General features: G+C 46.0%; 1 protein-coding gene across 1 annotated transcript; it reads right to left on the reverse strand.

Moving 5' to 3' along the window:
* Positions 1-23310: 23310 nt before the first annotated feature.
* On the reverse strand, positions 23311-25576 carry LOC131555597 (cystatin-like). The gene is made up of 3 exons (XM_058801720.1): positions 25283-25576; positions 24686-24799; positions 23311-23712 (listed from the first exon to the last, which is right to left on the reverse strand). Exons 1-3 carry the CDS (start codon positions 25559-25561, stop codon positions 23635-23637), a joined length of 471 nt encoding a protein of 156 aa, XP_058657703.1. The 5' UTR covers positions 25562-25576; the 3' UTR covers positions 23311-23634.
* Positions 25577-27045: the final 1469 nt, after the last annotated feature.

Here is a 27045-nt window from a genome sequence, read left to right on the forward strand (position 1 = left end):
GTTCACTTCTGTTGTTCCTGAGTCCACCTCAGACTGTTGTGAATAGAGCAATCAGCCCATGAACACATGCACAAGGTTCAGCCCAGGACTGATTCTCTCCCTGCTCAGAGATGTGCTCCTGTACCCAGGGGGCAATGGAAACAGACTCCATGCTGCAATTCCCTTCCCTGCCCATCAATAACATTTCACTTTCCAGCTGGTACCTGCTGAGTCCTGCGCTGCAGGGCCAAGCCAGCATTTGAACAGACTGCTGATAGATGTTTTAAAACCAGTGAAGGTAGGGAGTAAACTTTAACAGATGGAAAAAGACCCCCAAAAAATCCATTAGCATGTCTTTCTCAGTTGAATTTAATAGTCTCTTAGCAGCTGACCTTGTCCCTGCTGGAGGTAATTACACAAAGTAATCAAGCCACCACATAACCTCCTTGTGCACCATTTATGTGCTCCCACTCACTGATGCCACTGCCTGGCTCTTCCCTGCTCATTCTTTCCAGCATTCTGCTCCAAGGGATGGCAGGACACCATACCTGCTGCAAGCTACAGCTGAGCACCAAAGACTGGAAAGGCAATCCATCCCTGCCTGAAAATCTCCCCTGACTGTGAACACCTAGTAAATCTCTTTCTGCATCTGAGAGATGAGTAATTTTCTGTCACTGGTGGATCACAGAATCACAGAATGGCCTGGATTGGAAGGGACCTCAGAGATCATCACCATGGGCAGGGTCACCTTGCACTAGATCAGGTTGCTCAGAGCTCCATCCATTTTGAACACTTCCAGGGATGGGACAGCCTTAAGTTCTCTGGGCCACCTGCTGCAGTGGCTCACCACTCTCACAGTAAAGAATTTGATTTCTTTTTTTGCTTTTCTTTATCCTAACACCTTGGAACTCCCCACTGTTCTGCCAAACTCTGCTGAAGTGAGGCTCACAGATACAGGTCTGAGGGCACAAACACATCACCCTGAGCTAGCTCTCATTCCAGAGGAAACCAACCTATTCTTCTCACTAAAACCCTAGGGCTGAGTTCTGGCCTTGGCAAACAGAGCCATGCCAGCCTGGTAAGAGTTTCCTTAGGATCACACACATCTAGCTGAGGTTCAGGTCTCCAAATGGACACCTTGGCAAGGAACAGGCCTTCTCCTGCTGTCCTAACTTAGGCAGGGCCGTCTTAGCAGGGAGCAATCCAAACAGCATCCATATAATTGGAAGAAAGGCTGATCTCATCTACCACGGGGAGGCAAAGCAGGCTCCTGACAGCTTCTCTGTTACAGGTCATGCCTATATATGGGATTGGAAAAAAGAAAAAATTAAAAAAAAAAAAAAGGAGAAAGATCAATATAATAAATTTACTCTTCATGGTTCTCTGCTCTCATTCCACTTTGGTGATGGGTGGAAGAATCAGCAGCAAAGTGACTGGAATTTCAAGTGGCAACATGAAAATTTAGCCAGCTGTCTCCTTGTCAGATCCCGCTTTTCTCCCACCATTATGCCTCCTTCTACCCCAGTTTTAGAAGTTCCTTTCCTACAAGGGAAGGGAACCATCCAGGGGCTTGAGAGACTCTGAAAGGTTCTCCAGTCACCCCTCCCTGTACAGGAACCCCCTTGCAAACCAGATTCCCTGTTCCCAAGCCACTCTCCTGGCAGCTCCAGGGAGTCTGGCTCCTGGAGAAGAGCCCCTCTATGTTTAATAGCCCACAATTAACTTTTCCTCTCCCAAATTGCCTGAGAATTTTTGAACCCAAGCACACACATGTTGGCCACCACACCAAACAGCAAGAGTTTAAAAATAAAGGTGATTTTTCAGAAAATTGTGACCGCCCTGTGGTGCCTGGGAGTGACTGGTTAGAACACCATTAGCCCTTCCATTCTCCATAAGAATGAGTAGAGCATGATGCTTGCAGAGCACAACAATCCTCAATCTGCCCCCAAAAAAACCCCAAAAAGCTGCCAATTAGAAGTTAGGAGCACACTGCTTTCAAAAAAGCCCAAATCTGTCAAAATCCTTTTTTTCATTCATTTTTTTTTTGAGTGAAATTCTGAATATCACTTTCATGACACAGAGAGTTCTGAATAAATTTCTTGTCTAAGCAAATTCTTGAATTCTACATAGATGTCAAAATAAAACAGCTCCATAACATGTGGAGGACTGAGCAGGATTAAAATACACCACCATGAAAATGAAGTTCCGTAGATGTCATAATAATGACCCAGAATATGATGTCATAATAATGAAAGCCCAAATCTATAAAAATCCTTTATTTAATTCAAATTTTTTGGAGGGAAATTCTGAATATCACTTTCATTACACAGAGAGTTCTGAATAAATTTCTTGTCTAAGCAAATTCTTGAATTCTCCATAGACATCAAAATAAAACAGCTCCATAACATGTGGAAGATTGAGCAGGATTAAAATACACCACCATGAAAATGAAGTTTCTCCTTCTCAGACCAAAACAAAGGACATTTAAGGCCAGAAAATGTGGCATGCACACACTGCACTGTTTTTAAAAAATGGCAAATCCAAAATAATTTGCCGCAATTTTTTCCCCCTTAAAAATACAAATCAAAGCCGCTGTATTCTCACAAAAGAATTTGCTTTCAAGAAAAACATGGCAAAATCTGCTGTCTGGAAAGTTTCCTATTTAGCTGCAGATGGAATGCACTGTGAGATGCTGCATTCTGGAAGTGCTGACAGAAAATAACCTGGTTTCTGCTCCCTCCCTCCCATACATCCAACCTGCTGAGCTGTGCTTGACCTCTTTCGGGAACCGTGGGATCACTGAGGAGAGAATTGCACAGGTCCCCATGATGATTCTTTTTATTGATTTTGCCAGCTAAGGAGCTCAGCTTTTCCTTCAGGAGCAGTAGAAGGGGTAGGTGATAACGCAGTCAACACCACTGAGCAGTTTTAGCAGGCACAACAACATCTAGGTTGCAGAGTCAGTGTTTTGCAGGAGAGGCTGATGGTGAATGTCCTGGTTTCTTTTTTCCTAGAATGTTCTCTGCTCAGAACTGAGGGGCAGAAGGGCTCCACTCTTCAGAGAACATGTAATTTTCCCTTGTGCTTTAACCCAAAATTTGTACTCCCTACCTCCCAGTTTAATTTTCCTCCAAGGTGCAAACAATACAGGTGTGCGCTGGACCTTAAGGGACAATTATTAGGGAGCATTAGGGATGCAATCTGAAATGCCACACTTGCAGTCTCTGCTGATAAACATTGCCCCTAACTCTTAGTGGTACAAAATATCACTAAAGCAGCAGGATTTGCTGTAAAAATTGCCTTTTTGTGGTCAGGCATCCAAATTTTGTCCTTCCTTGATGGATATTCACCAAATAGGTCTTTTATATTTTGACAGATGGAAAAATGGGAACATTCAGGACAGTTACCTCTGCATAGTGGAGCTATACAGATTTAATCAGCTCCCATCATGTGAGCAGCACAGCTTCTAGCAAGGACCCAAATGGTGCAGACTGCATCATTGTGCTTATTAAAGAGCCTGACTTGGCCTTCATTAGGACTAGTGGGGAGACTATCAATGACACCTAAATAATTTAGCAGTACAGGTCATTAAGGATAAGAAATTTCCTTCTGGCAAACCTGAAGCACTTCTGAAAAAACCCACTGAAGATTATTAAGTCCACTGCCCCAGACAGGGCAGTTCTGCTGAGTCCCATGAAGAAAATCTCTTTTAAAACTGTGCATTCCCAAAGGCTTCTCAGTCATGCTGTTGAATCACTTCTCCCTGACTGCCTGAATGAAGCATTCCTGTTTTTTTTTTTTTAACAAACCATCTGCTTTCCCAACTGTGCATTGCTCCATAAACACGGTGATGTGTACATAAATGCAGGCAATGGCCACAAATGCTGCAATTGGTCAGGAGATGTTTGCTGACTTCAGAACATGCAGCGAGGTTGGAGTGAGAGCCATCCCATAATCAGCCACTGGGAGTCAGGGGATGATGATGGAAACACATTTTTCTGACCATCCAGGGCACAGAGGGAACAACAAGGGCACTTAAGGAGAGATGCCAAATCTCCTCTTTCAGGGCTCCTAATTTAGAGGGAATGAGGCATCGTCCTTTTGCTGTCAGAGTGATGGGGTTTCAGGCAGAGTAGTTGGGAAAAGAAATTTCCTGGCTGTAGGGAGCTGAGTGTCTCATACAGCTGATTTTTCTGTGTTATTGGGAGCTGCTCTGACCCCTGTCCATACAGGGAGAGCTCCAGCAAGGATCAATCAGCTGCTTAGTTGAGCATAAAAGGGAATTAGTCACATTAGCGTGGCCTCGGGGATGCATAGGGAAATTACCCCAGAAAATAAATGTTGCAAAGGAAGCAATTCTGCCTGCTGCTAAAGTAACCCTGGCAGTAGAAAGGAGCCTTGCTTCACTCAGGGACACCTGAATTTCTTCCAGAGTGCCTTGCAGCAGTGGCAGTAGATGGAAGGAGCGATCTGTGCCGAGCAGAATTATTTCCTTCCTGCCCGCTTTGGCAAGGCATAAATCTCTTCCCTATTACCTGAGGTATGTCTCCTCATTGAATCAGGGAGCCTTTCAATCCAACAGCAACATTAATTTACCCTCCATTTCCATGTGCCCAGGAAGCAGCACAGCCAGGAGCTGCAGTGGCAGCCCCATGTCAAGGTGAGCTGTCCCTGCTGGCAGCTCCCACCTCTAGAGCCCTGGGCTGCCAAAGGAGATGCCTGTTCTCTGTACCACCTCCCTGGATTAAAGGAAGGGCTCCTTATCCATCAGGACACAGCACCAAATGGAATCCAGGCTGGAATTTCCACAAAGCACTGTGAGAAGAGGGAAAACTGTAATCACACCCTCCCCATCCCTCACTTCTCTCCCCTTCTCTCTCCTGTTGTCCAGCACTTCCCCCTTCCTCAAGAAATCTTGCATAGCATCTCCAGTGGAAATCATTCCCCTAAGGGAAGATGGGATACACTCCCTGAGGATGTCCAGTGTCTCTGGCAGCAGCAGTTTCTCTCCTCAGCCTGTCCTTGAGAGCCTGGAAGGGTTCTGTGACCATGTTCACAGGGGTTCTTGGATGAGGGAAGAGATGAGGATCTGACTCCATGTTTCAGAAGGCTGATTTATTATTTTATAATATATATTACATTAAAACTATACTAAAAGAATAGAAGAAAGGATTTCATCAGAAGGCTAGCTAAGAATAGAATAGCAAAGAATGATAACAAAAGCTTCTGTCTCGGACAGAGTCCGAGCCAGCTGACTGTGATTGGCCATTAACTAGAAACAGCTCTATGAGGCCAATCACAGATGCACCTGTTGCATTCCACAGCAGCAGATAATCAATGTTTACATTTTGTTCCTGAGGCCTCCAGCTTCTCAGGAGGAAAAACCCTTAGGAAAGGATTTTTCATAAAAGTTGTCTGCGACAAGGTCCCTTGGCTTAGGGACTCTTCATTGTCAGAGTGATTTCTCCCTTTCCATAGCCATGAGTCTGGGGAGGGATCCATGCTCCGGAGATTTGGCTCAGTCCAGCCCAAACAAAGAAACAAAAATATTCCCATGCTGGAGTACTGCTAGGGAACAACTCTGTTGGGATGAAGAAGTTCCCTGTGCAAATTTTGCTGGTGCTGCCCAGGGGAAAGGTAGCAGCAAGAGATCTTGTGAATTCGTGCCAGCCCTGCTCCCTGTGATTTACCTGCTGCGGGTACCCAGGGCCACCAGCATGGCACTGACCTACCTGGTGACAATAGGCACAGGCAGGGGGGAAAGGAGAGGAATGAAAAGCTGGGCTTAAATTGCCAGAGGGTCTTTCTTTGTCCTCCTCTGCAAGAGTGGGCACTGAAGGGTTTGCCAGGAGGAGTCCTGTCAGGTCTGTTCTTAGCAGGTGGGAGTGTGAGCAAGGGAAGGGATAATTTTCCTCTCAGCACCTGGACCTGCTGGTTTTCCAGTGAGTGTTAAATTATATTGCTGCCCAGGAAAGTTTTTTTAACTTACCTGAAAGATTTCAATGGAGTACAAGAGGAGCAAATCCTCCTCTCCCTTCAACCTTTTATATTCTTTAGCATTTCCAAGTTTCTGTGGACTTTTTCCTCATGCAAGTGTATTAGGTGCTTCAGTTACCCCCAGGGTGAAAGATGCTCCTCTTTTTATAAACCTTTTAGATTGTTGAAGCAATTTGTTCCAAAGGCTTAATGCAGTGAGTGAGGTTTTGTTTCTTGTCCTCTTCCCTGGTGGTGCTCTGATCATCCTTTTCATAAACTTATTTCTTGGTTCAAATGAAGTGAAATGACATGGGAAATAAGCTGAGATCTCTATATTGCTCCTAATTGATTTGATACAAATATTTGATAGTTCTGAAGCTCAGTCATTTGAGCAGATTGCAGAGTATTTCTCAATACTCACAGAAAAACTGATATTTTTTTCCTTCTGAGCTGCCCCTCTTGAGAGCCTTCACTCCTAAAGTTTCAGCAAATTGACACAAAACTTTCAGAGCATAACTTAGCAGAATGGGTTTTTTCATCTATTTTTTCATCTAGACTGTCTTTCAAGACTTGAAATTCTCATTAAATTATTTAGGGCTTTTGTCAGGGTCCACTTTTCTAAAGAAATATTATTTGTTTACTCTGTTTTGTTGAAAGGGTTTGTTGTTAGTTGATGAAGGGAGAACTGCATTAATTAGGACTTCAAAATAAATATTTTTTGCCAATGGTTCCCCAATAGAAATGATATGACAAGGGAGTCTGACTCATGAGGGAAATTAGATTCATTCTCTGAAGGATAGCTCCCATGTGACTCTCTGGCAGTTTCACCAAATAATTGCATTTCCATATACTCCTACAAAACATCAAATAAAGATTGTAATTTCACCAACATTCTCCATTTTTGGGCAATTTTCATCGCAGCAGTTTCCAATAGGAAAAAAACAAACAAACAGCACTTTCTGTGGGCAAGGCAAGCAAGACATTTTTGAGCAGCTTTGGAGTAACACAGCTGATGTGGGAGAAATTAATGTGAAAATTTTTGTGACAGGCAGGAATTATTGTCAGCTCCCTGGTCCTCCAGTTAGGTGGTCACCACCTTCCTGCTGTTTAAGTCAAAAGGAGATATTATACCTCTGGGAGAAAGTGGCTCCTGTAGCCACATAAATTTTTTAAACCTACAATGATTTATTAAGTAGAGTAATATTTTGCAATACATATATTTTACAATGTGTGTTGTAAAAGAACAACGTGTGGATATACATATAACAGTCTTGAAATTATCTCTCTTGGTGGAGATTTACTTCAAATGAAGGAAAGCTACAAATTTAGAGGCATGGTGGATGCTGGTGCAGAGTCTGGGGTGGCTGGTGGTTGCTGTGAAGCTACAAGAGACATTTCCTCCTCTGAAAGCTGTGCATGGAAAACCCTGAATATTGTGTGAGGTGTCGTTGCTGTGACATCATTAGAGATGAGAGATGTCAGCAGAGGGAAGTGATGTGACCAGGAGTGCACCAAAATTCTGCGGCACAATAGTGAACCAGGCCCAAAGACAAACAGCACACCCCCAGTACCCACCAGCTGAGCCCCACTTCATCCTGGTCCATAGAAACAACAGGAATTAGCTGAAATTACAGATTCTAGCTGGATTTAAGAAAAAATACTTTATTTTAAGGATATTCAAGCACTGGAATGGGTTGTCCAGAGAGCTGGTAAAATTTCTGTTCGTGGAGAACTTCAAGTCCCAACAGGACAAAGACCAAAGCACCCTGGTTTGAATTCACATTTGATCCATTCTGCTCCAGGGCTTTCCATCAAACTGAATGAGCCTCTGATCTTGTGCAGCATGTTAACCTCGCTGTTCTCCTGGTTTTTCCCTCAGTTTTGGGGTTTTCTGTGTGTCTGTGCTCTTCTCTCTGCCTGTGCTTGGGTTCCTAGACAGTGATCAATACAGGTCAAGAGCTGGGCCGACAGCTCTGTGCAGGAAGAAGAAATATTTCCTTATTTCTGCTGCAGCTGAAACCACATCACAACACAGCTCCCCTTTCACTGATAATTAAGAAGAGGCTGCAGCAGGAACACAAAACTGGTGAGCTGGTGAACAAGCTGCTGTCAAATGGGTTTGTATGACTGGTAGCTATGGTTGAGATGGATGAATTCTGCTGCTAAAATTGAGACAGCTTCTGCCAAGCACATCACAGGCATGGCATCATCTTCTGCATGGCATCATTTTCTGCACTGCTATGACCAGCAGCAAAGGCAAGCTGTACAGCACTGCTCTGAAAAAGGGCCTGACTTGCATGAAGCCAGGAAACCAGAAAAGAAGGAAAATAATGCTCATTCTACTGGAGCAAAACCAGAGAAGAGGAGCTGGAGGAGTTGCCCACACTGTGCACCTCTGCACCACAGCACAGTGGTAAAACACAGCCTCAGAGCTGTGCTCCTGGTGCTCATTACAGGCAGGGAGGGCACAGATGAACCTCCTGAGGCTGGAAAGGTCACAGGGCACCTAATGGCTTTAAAACTGGAGCAGGGTCAATCTGGATTAGAAAGAATTGAGTTTTTTATGATGAGGATGGTGAAACGCTGGAACAGGTAGAGGTTGTCGCTGCCCTGTCTCTGGAAACGTTCTTGGTCAAGCTGGACTGGGCTCTGAGCAAGCTGGTCTCAGTGAAGATGTCCCTGCTTATTGCAGGGGTATTTATTTAGGTGGTCTTTAAAGGCTCCTTCCAACCCAAACTGTTCTATAATTCTGTAATGAAGTCACTTGCCAGAAACTCTTCCCTTGATAAAAATCCTCTCTCTCTCTCAAGAGGATTTATCCCTTGCAAGAGGGAAATAGCACTGGGAAGGCATCACCATCTCAAATTACCTTCAACCACCTTCAGTGATGCATCCTCCTGTGCAGCAGTACCAGTTGTTGGTTTCTCTGGGTCTGGATTGAAGGCACCATCTCAAGATGGTAGTTCATGTTCTGACTCAGGTGTTTAATATTTGTTATCAGAAATAAAACAGATTCACTACTGTGAGCTCGGCAGCTTTTAATTAGAAGGCACAAAATGGCCAACAATTTCTTGTTAAAAGGACTTTTAAGACTAAACTATCCAATTAAGAAAGGACTCCTAGATTATTTTCCCTTTTAACCCAATAACTTATCCCGAGGAGCCCACAATGTGCACTTTTCCATCCAATTATAAAATGCCACCCAAACCCATAAAGAAGAAGGAGGAAGAAGCATGAAGAAGAAACCCAGGACAACACCCTGTGTCCTCCATGTTGACTCCATCCACAACATACTAAAAATCCCAAAATCTAAATTTCTCACCAAGTGATGATACACCTACACTACTCTCTATAATCTATTTCACACTTCTGTGGATTCCAGTTTATCTTGGAGTCTAGGAAACTTTCCCCATGAGTGAGGGTCAAAGTCAGTGCTCCCCTGGGGATCAGGACACCCCAGAGCAGACAGAGAAATGTTCCCAGTGCCCTGGGTTTCCACACTCCTGTATCCAGCTCCTTCAGCACAGCCTGCTGCAAACACCCTCCTCACATGCAGCCCAGAGCCTCCCTCCTGCTCCCTGATCCGTGCCACTTCCCAGGCCAGCAGGCACTGCGAGTGCTGAAATTAAACAGATCACTCACAACTGGCTTTCTGTGCAACATCCCTGCTTAAATTGGCTTTCCTTGAGCGTTCAGCCCAGCCAGTGCTGCTGGCTTTTGCAGGAAATGAGCCGAAACCAGCTCCTGGTACGTTGAAATGAAATCCAGCTTTTGAACGTTTGCAGGAAGAAATCAGGGATGGCTGAGCTGCTCAGGAGCACTCTGGCATGCTTGAATCCAGCCCCTGCAGTCCAGAGCTGCAGGCACCCACAGCTCCCTGGAGGGCATAAAAGATGGGGCAGAGTAGATCTGCAAAACCTCAGCTTTGGCACAGATCAGGAACTCTGACCCCAATCCATGGGGAATATCAACCACACCCCAACGCTTGGCATGTGGAGCTGCTAAGATTCCAACTCCACAGATGGGAAGCAGCACATTGTGCTACAGCTGCTGTTTTGGTGCCACACACACACGTTAGGCAGTGTGAGGATGGGTAATGCCATGTGCACGAAGGCAGGAACAAGTCAGGAGCACGTTGCACAGCCAGCTGTGGGAGGTGAGTTTATGACTCAAAACCCTGGATAGCTTAGGCTGTAAAATACCCAGGATTTGGGGCTTTCTAAACTAAAGTCCATACCTAATACAAAATGGAGAAAAGCCTTTTTTACCTTTGCAGGATATGGCTGCACAGCAAAGAGGCTGCTGCAAGAATGAGTTTGGTGCTGAAAACCAGAGAGATAACCAGCTTTTTATCTGCTCCCACCTTTCCCTTTCTTCTCCTGCCTTGGGTCTTTCCTGATTAGCTCTGCAGGAGGAAAAGCTCGCTTTTGAGCATCATTGTTGCTGCCCTGTGGAGGAGATCAAAATGCACATCCATAGCTTGGATTTTGGACTTTTCCTTATGGCAAACTCCAGAGAAGTCACCTTGTTCTCTGCTTATGGGGTAGGATGCACCACAGGGCATGGGGCAAAAAAGCTGCAGCAGCACCCAGTTGGAAATCCTGCACAGGGACAGAAACCACAGGGCTGGAGGGAATTCCACATCCTTGGAATGATGGGGTGAGACATCAGCAGGAGGGGCAAGGGAAGGTGCAGGAGTGTGGAGCAGGCACTCAGCTGTGGGAGGAAAGCCAGAGGGAGCTCAGGGCTGCATGGAGAGCTGCAGGAACAGAACAGCTCCTGCTTTCCCCACTCACACAAACATCCCTGACCTTCCAGAGTGGAAGGCTGGGTGATCCAATTTGCAGTGAGAATGAAATTCATTAGGAGCAGGAAGGAAAAAGGACGCATCATCAATTTGATGGAAATAACATGGTTTTGAGGGTGCTGACATGAATCACAAATTGCATGAAATTTGCTCAGTAGAATTGGGTAGGTCAGAGTGATTCAGATGTTTCATTTCAGCTTTTCTTTATGCAAGTGCATCTATTCTTCTCTTTGAAAGGAGACTTTTATTTCATATTTTAAAGGAATAATAGAAAGAGCTAAATAACCTGAAAGTTATATGAACTATTTTATCAAGAGAAATCCAAGGGGTCCAAGGTATAATGAGAACTTGAATAACAGCATAAAGCACTTATTTTACCTCAGCAGTGGCCCCAACACACCAAGTTCCCCAGAGCAACATGGGCCACAGCCCTGAAGGACTCTCTCCTGCAGAAAACATTCTGGTTTGTGCCAATAAAATGAGAGCATTAGTGCATGAAGCTTGCAGAGATGGAGCAAAAATCCCTCAAAAGGATGAATGTTTCATGACAGCCAGAGGCAGAACAAAATCTCATTCCCTAGTCATCACTATGGGTCTATTTTCTCTATTTTATATATAAGCTAATGCAGGTTCAGGTAATAATTATAGGAGGTGGGAGGGACAGAAAAGCTTCCTCTTCTTCCCCTTCACAAAGTAAAGTTTATGAATTATGGAATGTTTGTAACAAAAGTGGCACCTTAAGTTTGTGATCATCCCTACACAGTTTTCATTTTGAAATCTAATTAAGCAGCAAACTTTTATCATTGCTAATCATGTATTTGCAATTAATACGTTGAGGATTATTTTCATTTCAGCGTCTCACTTCAGAACAAAAAGCAATTGCAAACCATCTGCCTTCCACTTGAAGCTCTTGGAAAAAACTCCCCTAGGCCTGAGGGGAGCAGTGCTTCCAAATCCATCTCAGCTGACACCCTGACACATTCTGCACTGGGCAAAATTAAGAACACCATCGTCCAAAGGCCAAATGTTTTCATCAGGATGAGAATGAAATAATGTGAAATCAATACCACGCTGTCAAACTTCTGCCTCCAAGAAGATTTCTGCCAGGTCCAACCTAAAGGTGGCCAGGAGTTCACTCCTCAAACACACCTGCACTTAACACCTGCATATGGCATTACTCAGCTTCCTTCCTGAACAACAGGAGAGGAACATCTGCATTTTCCCCAAGGCAGTGGTTCATGATCCCATCTCTCCTGCTGCAGCTGCTCAGGAGTCACATACAGCCAAAAAGGAGCAGAGAGGGAAAAAGCAAGAGGTAGAAAGGTTGTGAATTCCTGTTGGGCTGTGTTCTCCAGCAGTCCTGATTGAAAAGTAATTTCTCTCCATAAATTGGAAGCACAATTGTGCTGAGAAGGATGTGCTCAGAAAGAAAAGCCAGTGTCAGAGAGCTTGAACCACACTCCCATTTTTCAATAACTTCTCCGTCTGATAGCCTCTGGAATCAATCAGAAAAAAAAAAAAATTCAGCTCCAGCTTTTCTCTGCACAAATGTCTCTAAGATTTCTGCCAACTGTCAGCATGTCTGGCTCATCAAGGAGAAGCAGAAAAACTTCTAAGCAAAGAGATCAAATGATCCAATTCCCTGAATGTTTAACTCCTCTGATTAAATACTCAAGGCTGAGGCTCTGAGGGTTTATTTATCCTAGGGTGGAGCAACCAATTAAACATCTGATGCTTCTGCAGCCTGGCAGGGTGGTGTCGCTCCCAGCTGGCCTCCGTCACCAGCATTTGTAGCCAACAAAAGGAATGAAAAATGCTCTCTTTGAAAAGCAAGGCAGAAAGTGATAGGTGGGGAGGAAGAAGGCAGGAAGCAGCAACAACCTGCCCTCTCTATCTATCTGCACAAAATAAAAGGGATGGGGTGACACTGGCTCTGCTGGGAGGGGATTGCCAGCCCCATGAGCAGCAGTGGGAGATGACAGCTCTTGGCTTGCCCCATTTTTTCTCCTGCTTTCATCCCCAGTGTAGCCAGGCCCTTTACTGGGCTGCAACCTGAGCCCCCAGCTGCCAGCCCCTGGCTGAGACTCAGCTGTGCAGCAGAAAACAGATCTGCATCCCTGGCCAAGGTCTTGCACCACCTGAGAGACATCCATCCTGGTGTTACCCTCACGTGGAAGGTTTGCATGGATCCATTTTGCAAAGATCTTCTGTGGGAGCCAGGAGCATGGAGCCCTGGAGCCCTGGAGTGATTTTGAGCAACAGGATGAGAGGCAAAAGGCAGAAACTGGAATGCAGGAAGTTCCACCTGAACATGAGGAAGAACAGGTTGCCCAGAGAGGTCGTGGAGTCTCCCTCACTGAAATAAATATTCAAAAGATATCCAGGAAGTGTCTGGAGGCAATCCTGTGCAATGTGTCAGAGGATGAACCTGCTCCCTGAGCAGGGAGGTTGGACCAGGTGATCACAGTGGTCCCTTCCAGCCTCTCCCATCCTGTGATTCCCTTTCTCTGCCCCTCTAAGGCACATCTGGTGTTGCTTTGTTGTCCCCTCCAACAGCATCTCCTGTCTGGAGAAACCTTCTGAAAACAGTTCTAACATCCAAACCAGATCAAGAGGAAAGTGAATCCTCACTGGCTCTTATTGCTTCCTCACTACTCAAACCTCCTTAGAGCAAGTTTGCAAAAGCACAGAAGAGACAATTAATTGCACATTCTCATGTGCACAGCAGATGCTAGTAATTTGTTCAGTGTAAAACTTTTAAAGAAAACAAAACTGCAATACCAAAAAAAAAAAGGAAAAAAGAAATCTTACATCTGTTTATGGAAAATAAGGGTTCTACCCTGCCTGAAATTATTATTTTTCTGTAAGGGGAATGAATAAAGCCTATCCTAAATAATTTTTCAGCTCACTGGGAAAGCATCTCAGCAAATTATAGTCAGATATTCACTGGAAATTGCTGAGGCATAAGCAGCACTACCTAACAAAAACAATCCTAACATTTCATGAAAGTGTGTAGGTGGAAAGATGCAGATACTGTACAGCGCAATTAATTTCTCCAAGTAGTAAAATCACCCATGTTTCATAAGGGTCAGATTGAGAGAGTTAGGAAATGTTCCTCCCTGAAAATTACATTATGATCAGGCAGTTTATTCTGCAGTTGCCAGAACAAATTAAAAGTTACATATTGACAAAATTGCCCTGACAAATGAGAGCTCAGCTCCTCTCTAACCACAGCAGTGAAGATTTACATCCACTAGCAGGTCCCAAATGAGTCTGGGATTGTTGTTTTGGGTAGGAGAGGAGCACCACATTATCACAGAATGGGGTTTTGGGTTGGAAGGGACTTTGAAGGCCATCTAGTCCAACCCCATGCAATAAGCAGGGACATTTCCCACTAGGTCAGGTTGCTCAGAGCCCTATGCAGCCTGACTTTGAATTATTATCACCATTTTACAAGCTCAGGAAACTGAGGCACAGAAAGATGACGGAACTTGCCCAAAATCACCCAAGGCTAGTAGCAGAGCCAGAAAACAACTTAGAATCCTGGGGTTTGGGACACTCTGTCCCTCTGGGAAGCAGCTTGGCTCCCTGTTGCCTCCACCAAGCTGAGAACACCCACAGGCCAACCTTGCCAAGGTGTAAACCTCAGCACCAACAAAGGACCTCCTCCCAAAACCTGCTGTGGACCACCTGCAGCAGACAGGGATGTGTGGACCTGCATGCTTGCCTTCTGGGTTAATGTGGAGAAGTTGGACGTGGGTGTGACGGTGTTCACAGGGGTTTTCAGGATGAGTGAAGAGACGTAGATCTGACTCCATATTTCAGAAGGCTTGATTTATTATTTTATGATATATATGTTACATTATAACTATAGTAAAAAGAATAGAAGGAAAGGTTTCATCTCAGAAGGGTACCTAAGCTAAGAATAGAATAGAAAAGAATGAAAACAAAGGCAGCTGGCTCAGACAGAGAGCGCCAGCTCTGCCGTGACTGGTCACTAAACCCAAACATCCACACGAGACCAATCACAGATACACCTGATGCATCCCACAGCAGCAGATAATCAATGTTTACATTTTGTTCCTGAGGCTTCTCAGCTTCTCAGGAAGAAAAAATCCTAAGAAAGGATTTTCATAAGAAGATGTCTGCGACACACGGGTGTCCAGAATTCCATCCTGAAGGTCACAAACTCTGAACACCCACTGGGACTCAGGGGAGCAGAGGCAGTGACACAATAGGCTGAAGCCTGCAACAGGAGAACCACAGCATCCACTATCCCATCCTTGGAGGAGTCACAGATTGATGCAGAGCTCCCTGAATTACTGGGAACCTGCTCTTAGGTGCTCCAGGCTGAGCCTCTCGGGGGAATGCCCCAGCCTAACCACGCCTGCATCACTTCAGGAACATGGAGAAGACACAATTCTTCCCCAGCACAAAAGGGGTGAGCCGCAATTTGTCCTGGCCCATGAACACCTCTGTGCATGCAATCCCTTTTCTCCTGAGCCCCCGCCAGCCCACCATGCCAGTCACTATGCAGCAACCAGATTAGTGTGGAGCACGTTTCCCTCCAGGATCAGCAATTCATCTTTCCTTGGCAGCCTCTCAGCTCCTGCAAAAACACTTTGTTCAGGCCTGCAGGGCTGGGAGTTTGAAGAAATGTTACTTCAGCTCTAGCACAGCCCAGTAAATGTGATTTGTGCCATTGCTGGTAAAAGGCCATGAGCTGCCTCGTGGTCCTTTCCACTGCCCTGACAGTGCAAGAGCTCAGGGCATGCTAATACAGGAGGAAATGCACTAATAATGACACCATTTTGGGACATTTGGGTAATTGGTTTTATGAAGGGCGATAAATAAACACAGCTCAGGCAGCAGTTTGTGCATCCTTGCAGGAATGGTGGCAGTCCATCAGGGAGAAAAAGTGGCACTGCCACCCTTGCTCTAAACGCCCCCAAATTTGTGTAAACATCCCCAGAAGCTCCTTTTCCATCCCTCACAGGCTGAGATGTCCCTTCAAACAAGGTGTTGTTTTGATAAACAGATGGCTTCTGCCTTGGGAGCTGCAGGGACCTGTGTTGAGCTCTGCATTGCAAGGGAAAGAGGAGTTTGGGAGAACCAAGTAATCAGCCACCATCCTTAGACATCTGTCATTCTCAAAACTATTAGGCTTTGGTGCAGTCTGAAGGTATTATCGACCTTTTATGGTACTCCATAATAAGAATTGAGCATACCAGCAAAACTGACCTATAAAAATAACCCTAAACTCATTACAAACAAGACATAATGATAAAAGTCAAGTTACTCCTGAGATTAAATAAAATTAGTGAAGTAAGTGTTCTCTCATTAAAAAATGGTAGCTGGTAAACAAATCCAGATAAAAACCTCACACCTGAGTGTGAAAAAATTACTTTTTCTCTGCTCTGGCAGTGGCCTCAGAGCACAGAGTTAGCTTTGACCAAGGATTGAACCATTCTATGTTAAGCACAGAAACCCAAAGGCTTCCTTCAATCTCACTGTTATTTTCTCCTTAAATTGAAGAGTAGGAAATAACAACCATGAGTTTGTCTGTGCTCTTACTGAAGATTTCTTTCCAAACCCAGTAACGGAGGACTGAAATGCAGCTGGTAACAAGATAAGCATCACTACAAACTTTCTGCTGCTCAGTAGCTGCTCAGCAGCTCTCTAGTGCCTGTTTTGCCTCCAGAGAAGAGATTTTGCCTTCCACCCCCCCAAGCAAGCACTGAAGAGAGGGGATCTTGTGCAGGCTCTCTGGAGACTCCAAAAAAGAAAAAGGTTTTCTGAACAGCCTACAGGAGGGTTTAGAGGGGAAATTCTGGCTCCCCCAGACACCACAGCTGGCACTTGGTCATGCTATCAAGATCCCCCATCCTCTACTCAACACTTTGTCTAAATTCACATCCATCTCATTAAACTCTGGCTGTTAGCAGAAAACAAGAAATTCAGCCATGCCTGACCTGGGCACAAGCAGGAGCATCCCCAGCCAAGCACTCCCAATTAATATTTGCACCTTCCCAACCTTTGCCATTTGAGATGAGACAATTTGCAGTTTTCCCAGTCTTGCATCAAAGTGGGGACTTTCACCTTCACATGGAATGAGCTCTTAATTGATGGCACAACATCCCAGGAGGGAGCAAGCAACAAAAAAAACCCATCCTGATTTTCATTTCTTCTGCACAAGGATCCCAATTATGCCATATATCACATCATTTGCATTGCCACAACACAGCCTTTTATATCTGTTTGAGTTGCCAGCTATTTAATCTCAGTCCACCTTTAAAAAAAGACTTGTAGAAAATGAGATGCTTGCTTTATGCTGATGCAGTTAAGGGAGCTAATTTCAATTCCAAAGCAAACAAGATTTATGCAAGTCAATAGACTGAGGGGTCCAGGAGCCAACTAGAACAAGGCTCTTGTTCTGGTTTAATAATTCCTAGGACAGTCACAGGAATTTACATAAACTAAATTCTCCAGATCTCATCTAATTTGGGCAGTAATTTCCTAGGGTTTGGAGGACATTAACCACTGATTTCAGAAGTGCACATACAACTTTTGCTGGATTTGCAGGTGGCCCTGAAACATATTTGGGGCAGCATAAAGACAGTTTTCCACTTGGTGTTGGTAGTATTAAATGCCACTGTGATCAAAAAAAGGGCAGTTTCAGTGTCTGCAGAGTCACTGATTTACCTGCCTATTGCAGGGTGCACCTGTGTTCAGGAGCTCCAATATTTTCATGCAGGGCATGTGTCAGCAGCTGGTTTTGGGGAGGTCATGCAAAGTTCTACAAAAGCACAGTAGGCTGCATTTCAATTAGACTGGAGATGTGAAGGGTCACTAAATTAATCAATCCCTAATCTATTATAACATCCAGATTCTGCTTCTTTTCTCATGGCAGCACACTGAAAAATAGCTGAGTATTTCACCAAAATGAGTTAATATTTTTCTATCTGATCCTGGTTTTCCCAAAGAGCTAAATGTGAGGAGATACCTTCAGTGTAACATTTGCAGCAGAGCTCAGATAAGTTCACAGCCCTTCCCTTCACACATTTATGTTGGTACCTGTATAAAATTTGTAGCATGCACAAATACAATTTGTCAGTCTCTGGGTTAGACTGCTTCTCCAGGCACCGGCCAGGTACAAAGGATTAGTGGTCAAGGACGCTCATATTTCAATATCCCAATTCCCACACTTGCTTACACGGCCTCAGGGTTTCTGTTTGCAGGGACATGACTGACAGAAGCTCTCCAAATGTTTCCATCACATCTGAGCTATTGAGAAAAACACATTTTCTATTACAGAATAGAAATCCCATAGCAACAAAACCAATCTTTATCATGATCTCAGAGAACATTGTAAACACTCCTCCACCTAGGGGCACATACATTTGGGTTTGCTCATCACACTTACAAAACAATTCTCTTCAGAAGCAGGACAAGAGGATGGAGTTAAATTAAACTTCCTTCAGTTTGCATAACACCTGGACACACTGACAGGTGTCTGCTGGCAGTGGAAATACCCAGGCAGAGAGTTGCAAAAACGGGTGCTGCTCCTGCAAGAGAGTATCTTGTGAACATCCAGGATTCTGAGGGGATGATTGATGCCGTCCCTCCCTCAGTCCCCCTGCCTGACCAGGGGACACTGACCTGTCCCCTCTAGTGTCCTTTGCCCAGGTGATCAGAGCAGGCTGGATCAGACCTTCCTGCAGCAGACACTCAGAAGCAGATGGACCTGCTGGGATAAGGATCAGGGCTGTGGCAGATGCTTGGGGCTGCTTTCCTTTTGCTGAGGGTAAGAAACCAGCTCATCCTCCATTCCTGTGCATCTCCTGTAAGATGCTGACCCCCTGTGGAAAGATTTTATGTTACATGTATGAGGCTGCAAGAATTGAGAAAGGAAGGCTTGACTTAGTCCCTGGTGTCTGGGGGATGCAGGGAGCACTTTTCCATGCTGGAAATTCATCCAGTACTTTTGCTTGCCCTGCTCTTCCCTGCTAGCAATACCATGTGCAGCAGCAGTGCCTTTTTCTCTCTTCCAGTCCTGGGAGGCACAAGTGGGATTGTCAGACATCTAGGTTTCAGGAAGGCTTGTGGAACTGTATCTTCCACAAGAAAATACAAATGCCTCAGTTAAATGCAGATACTAATGATTAAACTCAGGGAGGAGCAGCCCAGAGGGACATCTGGTCACATCTGCAGCTTAAGTGCTGGTTTCAGATGCCATCACACAGCATCTTCCCCAATAGTAGGGGCTCCCTCAACATTCTCTATAAAAATAAAAATCTTGTAAAAGTAAAACTAAATACATAAACCTTGCCTGCCTGTGTATTTCAGACCAAGTCCAGTGGAACGTGACCAAAACATGTCAGTCTGGGGCCAATGTTTAATTTCACACTCACTGCTCACTCTCACTGCTTCCCAATCAAACTGGTTCTGTTGATGGATGGAGGATGCTCAGTAGAGCCCCTGAAAACCTGTCAGGCATTTTTCCTCCCACCTCTCCTTCCATTATCAGCCGAGAAACTGCAGTTAGCACTGAGCTGACACTCTCTGTGACCAGGTGAAAAATTTGGTTTCCAGCAGGTCTCCTCTCTGGTGAATCTGATCTTCCAGACCCCCTATCCTCTAATATCTGAATTCCTTGCTTTCCTAGCACAAGCATCTGCAAGAAGCATTTTCTACATTAGGAAGTAGTTTACAAGATCACAGAGCAAGTAAGTTTCTTGTCAGTTCTCCAATTTCCTATCAAACTGAGATTCCAGACAGTTTTGTTCATGCAAGCAGCTGGGCAAAAAGCGTGTCAGAGCTGTAGAAACATCATGTTTCATTACTCTTTCAACATCTCACAGAAGAAATCATTTCCACTGAACCATCTGGGGTGTGCAGCAGACACTGAAAATGTCAGATTAAATAGGAAAAACATTTCCATCTATGTTATCTGGCTAACACAGAAAGCAGTGAAAAGACCTGCTGTTCAGCAAGGAAAAGGAGGTAATTAAAAATCTGTAGTCATCTTAACCAGTCCCATGGGTTTCACCAAGGGAAGGTCAGTGTAATAAGCCAACCTGCCCAGCCCAGCCATGCTCAGAGGCCCAGAACTAATTTCATTTTATAGGTCATGGCTTGTCTTGAGAGAAGCCTGGTCCTGAAAAGGGTTCCCACATACCCCTTCTGCAACCAGCTCTGGGATCCCCAAGTTCACCAAGCTGTGATTCTGCCCAGATGGAGCTTGGTACATCCAATGTCACCCAAGGGAGCTGCAACGTGGTGTCTGAAGAGCATCTGTCCCACTGGCTCTGGAACTGCACAGCTGCATTTGTGAACCAAAGTCACCCTTAAAGCCCAGCCAAGCTTTTCTCCAGCTTCCTCCTGCTTTTAGCCAGTCCTGGCACTTGGGGTTGGTAATTTTCCTCCAGGGATGTCAGGGTTTCCCACCTTGGCCCCACAAGGAGGGAAAAAACCCCACTACTCACCTCTACAGATGGAGACACCACCTAGGATAAAGGAGAGGGGCATGCTTAGTGTAAGCATCACTTTCACTGAAATAACTCTTCTTTTGTCAGCTTTTATACTGAAGATATAAAATCCATTCCATGACCTGGCCTGAGTCCAAATTTCTTCTGCAGCTGGATGCTGAAAAGTGCTGGAGTTAGCAGGGCACAAGTTATGAAGTTTCTCAGCTCATGGGGCAGGGAGGACAGTGCCTCCTGCAAGGCATGGTACAGTGAGGGCCTCATGAGCCACTGGGGGATCTTCTCCAGCTGGAAACAGGGAAAGGGTTTCCCCATCATTAGCCCTGCGCTCACACACACCCACATCTCCCTCCAGAAAGCTTAAAAATAGGGTCCAGCACACGCCCCAGCTTATCACGGGGATGAGCAGCTGAGCTTCTCCTTTTCTTCTTCTCCCTGCTGCAAAATCCCACCAGCAGGAGCCCACCAGCTCAGGGAGGTTGGGCAATGCCCTGAGAGTGAGTGATGATACAGAGGAGAGGTTTCAGCATGTGTCACCTCAAGCCCTGGGTCCTGCCCCAGGCTCTGCTGTCCCAGTGAGCCGTGATTCATGCCAGAGGGTCAGCAGGGAGACACTCAGAGGGGATTTGCACCATGAGCCTGCAGGTTTGCTGCTCTTCTCACTCAAGAAGAGTGCTCCTCCTCTCTCTTCCTTGCCCAGCTGGGATGATGCTGCCCAGAGAGGAGAGAAAGGCACCTGTCCTCCCACCTTCTCACCTGCAGGCCACCACTAAAGCTGAGTGACAAGAGTCATGGAAAGGCTCGGCCTTGCCAGCAGTGATCCAATTTAGGACACTTTCCTAACGTGTCCTAACCCTGCAGAAATGATCTCAGGTGACCATTGCATCCCACAAGGAATGGGACATGAAGTCTCCCCTGTCCTGTGTCAAGAGAAATTCCAAGATTAAAAACTTGATGTGTATTTGATTGGTAAATTTGACCTTCTGAGGGATCCACACTAGGGATTCTAAGGCACTGCATGCTAACAATGAACACAACCAAGCATGTTTAAACACCCCCCGAGAGGTCTCCATGCCTTAGGCTAAGGATACACCATGAGTACATTCACATCAGCAACACCACTGGGTGGCCCAGACTGAGGCTGCAGGGTGATCCAAATCCTCACGTGGTCATTTCCATCCATAATTGCAATAAATTGCCATTTCAGCTGTGTGCACAGGGAAGTGTCCATACCTGGAAGGAGTGCTGATAAAACTTCAAGGTTCAGAAAAACCCTGTAGGGCAACAACCCAGGGAGCAGCATGAGAAGGGAACAATGAGCCAGGAGCTGGGAGCCATAAGTCCATGTGAGCACAGGTCTGCAAGGGCAAGCACTGCTAAGGAGAGCTACACTTCTCATATGGCTGCCCTAAATCTGTCCCTGAGAACCAGAGCCAGGAAAAAGCCTTGAGTTCTTGAGCTGTAGCAGCAGCAAAGCTCTGACCCTACTGAGTTTCAGGAAGAATGTTCCCAGAATTGATGTATGAGATGCAAAGCAAAGTAGCTACATGAAACAAGCACTTCCCTGGTCACCTGCTCATATCTGACAGCAACATTTTTAAAAGTCAGGCAGAGAATACAGCTAAAAAATGAGGGCTCAGTGTTCAGCTGGCCCAGTCACTGCCAGCCAGCCAAGCAAAAAGACCTGAGAAGCAAAATGCTCTTGGCAAGGGAACTTCCACTAATGCTCTTAGGCTGCTGCAAATGCAAAGCAACACAGCCCACAGCGGAAGGTGTTTAAATTAGGTCAGGCTCTTTTTGGCACTTCTCCAGGTGGGATAATCACCAAGGCTGACACTCAGCAGTCTGTGAGCTGGGGTAATCTGTGCCATTCATTCATGCCCTTAGTCACTGGCATTTCAACAGGAAAATGCAGCACCTCCAGATTCAGGAGCTCCTAACACTAAAACTCTCCTCTTCTCTGGCACAGCCACTTTTTTTTCCACGAGCTGTTGAATAATAAATACAACAAAGTGCTGGAAATGCCTCATTTTGTCTATCTGCACCTTCCTTTCTAGCCTAGACTCTCTTTGAAGGAGACCTGTGCAGTTACCAACCCTCAAGCCAAGAGGACAGAAGTTTAACAGAGGCAAATCCACCCAAAGCATGAGGGAATCCCTTCACCACTGCCTTGTGCTTGTGCAGATGGAAGGCAGGGAATAGAATAACCATGTATGAACTGAGGAGACTGAGGACACCTGAGCAGCCTGACCCAGCATTTCCAGGGTCAGCAGAGGGAAAGGTGCAGAGTCACTGACCTGGCTAGCAAAGAAAAACCAGGCCACCTTCATGCAGGGCACTGAGAATGGGGTGACAAGGAAGGAAAACAGGGATTTATTCCTATTGGATCTGAGCACAACCCAGATTTGGTGTCAGGCAACCAGCTCATCCTCCCAACAACATCAACCAAGGTGTTGCCTAATGTTCACTGCAAGCTTGGCAAACCTTAACAAATGATGGGAAGTGGCATTTCCCTCAGGGGGAACAACCCACAAGCTGGACTCACTGTATCCATGGGTAAGAGTCACACCAAGAAGAATTTGGAATGTATTTTTTACTTTGAAATATAGAAAAGCAAAAACACAAGATAGAGCATTTCCTGCTTAATCAGGACTGTGAAAAAACAAGAAGCATCTCCATTGTTCACCTCAGCACCTTCACCCAGTCCCAGGATTCTCTCTTGACCTGGCACTTCCCCTGCTACCTGAAAATGCAATTTTATCAAGGGGAGCCTCCTCCTTCCTCACAGCCTTAGAGCAGTACAGCAGCCAGCACCCAAAACCATTACAGCTCCAGCCAATCTTCCCAAGATCAGGAGTTCTCCAAAGCAGAGTTCCTCCAGTGAAAACAGCTAAGCTTCCATCTTTTACTCAAAACTGGAGGCCAGGCTAAGGTACAAGCAGGAATGGTTTGTCTGCTCTGTGATCAGGACCCAATATTCCTTCTCATCCCATTCTTAGGTGACAACTAAAAGCGAACCCTCCCTCCCAGACAGCAGAAGATCAAAGAAAACCACACATCATGGCAATTATTAATTAAGTTTTTATGTTTACAGTAGTCACTTAACATGGATACCAAGAGGTTTAGTAAGAATTCTGATACTGGAGTGAATTCATTGGGAAAGCTGTAGAAGACCAAAACAGCTGCTCTAAAATAGTCATTCCAAAGAAGAAAAAGTTGAGATCATACTGTGCTTTGAAAGTGAAGTTACATGGTTTAATTTGCATAGCACAAGCATACATCAGTAGCCAGGTCACAGGCTTTGATAAAGCCCATCTCCATCTGTGTTATTGCCTTTTTCTTTTCAATCTGAACTGGCTGCTGGCCTCTGCTGGAATCTAGGTAGGCTTACTGGCACTTGCTCTCCAGCAGCTCCACTTGGTTTCTCCAAGGAACATTCAACACCACAAAGTTGCAGATGGCGTGCTACGGAAAGAAAGAAAAAAGTAGTTAGGAAAATAAGTGCCATTTACAACTGTTCTTCACTCCTGTGGCTCTCTACATTTGCTCTCTCCAGACAAGTATTCTGAGCAGCACTCCTGTGCTCAGAGCGAGTCACATCTCTTAAATAAATCCTCAGAAATAAAGCTGAGCAGTCAGCACTGCTGTCAATCAGGTTATCTCCTGTATCCACTCACACAGGAAAGCTTTCAGCATTGTTAATACTCAAACATAAGCCCACAGGCACAGCTAAGCCACTTGTGACAGATCATTGCAGTTTCCATAATGGCACACACCAGTTTTGTGCAGCTACACCTCTCACACACGCAGGAAACAAAGAGCACATACATACTATTGCTGCCATCAACAGAAGGAACGAGGCACTACAGAAAACCTCAGGCCAGATGAAGGCAGACGTGTTTGGTGCTCCCAAAAAGCTCAAGTACTCATTACAAAATGCCTGTGTAAATGCTTGGTGGGCACAGGGAGATGGGGTGATGAGCTTGTTTTGGGCAGTGTTTTGGCCAAAGCTCTATTCACAGCAATACAAGTCCCACAGGAAAGCATGCCAAGCATGTTTACATCACCACGGGAAAGAAGAGATGAGAATTCTGAGGAGCCTGGACTGAGAGTCAGGAGGCCTGTAGGCCTGACAGTTTCCCCCACATACCCTTCTGATCCAGACCACGACTGCTTCTTAAGAGGACTGAGACACATGCACTGCTCCAGCCCAAGCATCATTAAAAAACAGCCAAAAGGCCCTGCCTTCTCTGACATCAACTGGCAAGACAAGTTCTGCAAGGGCACAGCTTGCTTTGCCTTGTAAGTATAAAGCCATAAGGTCTCTGATGTCGGCTGTGGGAGACGGGAACTGACCACAGCCATCTGTATGAAGCCAGTGGGACAGGGCTGGAAACGGGGAAGGGTGGGGGTCAGCAGGCTGTGCCCTGGAGCCTACCTTGGCCATCTGGGGCTCCTCGTGGAAAGCACAGTGCTGGATATCAGTTGCTGGCTTTGTGCAGGTTGTCCGGGCAATCTCCACTTCCATTATGTACTTGACTCCAGCCACGACCTGCAACAAGACAAGCAGGCGAGGCAGCTTTACTCACAGCACGCGGGGAAGGAACGGCTCTCTGCCGAGAGAAGCCTGGCAGGAGGGCAGGCAGCGATCCTGTTACATGATGGAAAACAGACTGTGAAAGCACACAGGGAATTGGATGTGGCAACCTCCACCAAAGAGGCACTTGGCACCTCCTTAGGAACAGGAAACAAAATCCAAGTAAACAAGTCCCACAAAGCAGCAATAAACAGAGACATGTGTTAACCTATGAGCAGCGCAGCAAAGCCACTGGCTCCTTCCACAGCGCGCAGCACTCAAGGTCACTCAGACTATGAGAAGCCAGGATATAAAAATAGAGCTTTTATCCACCTTTTGTGGGGAAAAAACCGACAGCTTGCCGAGGCCCCCGTGCTAGCGCTCTGCCCTTTCTGCACAGGAATCCGGCCGGCCTCACTCCCAACCCCATAACAGAGAGTGCCGCCGCCGGCGTCTCACCTGTCTCTGGGCGCTGATGATCCGCACCACCCGGCTGGTGTACATGTCGTTGCTGGCCCTGTTGTACGCCGTCATGGCGAACTGCAGAGCCCGCTCCAGCCCCTCATCGTTCTCGGGGTCCTCGATAGGCTGCGGGGCGCCCACCAGCCGCGGGCGGAGCCCGGCGCCCCGCACGACGCCGGCGAAGAAGAGCAGGGCCGCCGCCAGCAGCACAGCCACAGACACTCGATCGGCCGCCATGGCTGCGGTCTGCCAGCTCCCCCTCACGGCCGCCGCCATTTTAAAGCCGCGGGGCGGGGCGGGCCCGGCGGTGTTTTGGGCTGAGCCCCGCCCCGCCCCGCCCCGGCCGGGAGCCCCCGGTACCGCTGGCGTTGGCCGAGGGCTTCCGCAGGGTCGGGGAGCGGGGGGGCAAAGTGGTTGGTGATGCTGCTGCTTTCCCGCACGGCAAGCTGGAGGCTCTTCCCAGACTCTGCCTCCTCGTGGGTTATTCTTGTGCTTATTTCCCTCTGCTGCGAAGGGAAAATAAAAACCACAGAGCATTTTAAGCTACCGGTGTTTTGTTGCCAGCGCACAACACCTTGAGTAATTTCCTACCTCGGCCTTCGCAGCGCTGGTGCTGCCTCACCTACGCTTCGAGGGGCCGGGACGGCTTCCCAGACAGACGGCTCCGCTTCCCGTCTGCTCCCCAAATACCAACATTATCTCCCTCGTCCCATCAGGAACCCTAAGTTTGGAAAGACAGGACTTTATATAGCATGAGGGAGCCAGCTCTAGTGAGATTTAATGCCTCATGGAATTGTTAGGCTAAAAGAGGAGGAGGAGGTTTTGCACCTGAATATCCGCAGCTTGCCTTGTGATGGAAAGGGCTTGTCAGCTGACTGGAATATGCCTGCATGCCAGCTATATCCAGCATGGAAAAATCCCTGCAGTTTGCAACAAGCTGAGCTATCAACACTGACAGGACATTGGGGTAATTCTTGTAGCAAGAGAAATAATCACAGAATGGCTTGGGCTAGAAGGGACCTCAGAGATCATTTCACTCCAACCCCCTGCCATGGACAGGGATACCTTCCATTAGAGCAGGCTGCTGGAAGCCCAGAATGAACACCACCAAAATCACCTGCAGACACCCAAACACAAACAAGCTGTATTTGTTGGCTATTGACAGTCCACACCCCAGGAAATCAGGACTTGAAACAAAGCAATTATGAGGAGAAAAAAAAGATTTGGCAAAAAAAAAAAATGTTCATTCTGATGAATGAAGGGCCACTGGTTCATGAAATAAAGCTGCATTTTGTCCATTTGTTTTTGCAGGGTGCAACAATCTTGCTCTTTCAGAGGTGCTTTTTAAAAAATATAAAACAGAAATTCACTAATAACCAGTTAAACAAAGAAGCCGGTAATTAAAGAACTTACCAAGCAGCAGAAGACTCGTGATAACACTGCAAAAGTTTGTAATACTGTGTGCTATCAGTATAACTAGAAAAATAGTAGTTTAACATCTTCTTTTGTGGTTGATATTTGAGCAATATCCAACACATTTTCATCTGCCTTTTTGTCTATGATTCAATTTCACTCAGGACTGGTGAGCTTTTTATGATACCAGGCTTACTAATTTCTCCAGATAACTGCTACATCCCTTGCCCTTTCTCTTGACGTCCCTCATGTGTCTTTCACCATTCAAAATATACCTGTCAAACATGACAATTTCACTTTTACAACTGTAACCATTACAATATGTGCAGAAAATCCTTCAAATAAAT

The sequence above is a fragment of the Ammospiza caudacuta genome, chromosome 3 (assembly GCF_027887145.1).
Source record: "Ammospiza caudacuta isolate bAmmCau1 chromosome 3, bAmmCau1.pri, whole genome shotgun sequence".
In the NCBI taxonomy this organism is placed as follows: Eukaryota; Metazoa; Chordata; class Aves; order Passeriformes; family Passerellidae; genus Ammospiza; species Ammospiza caudacuta.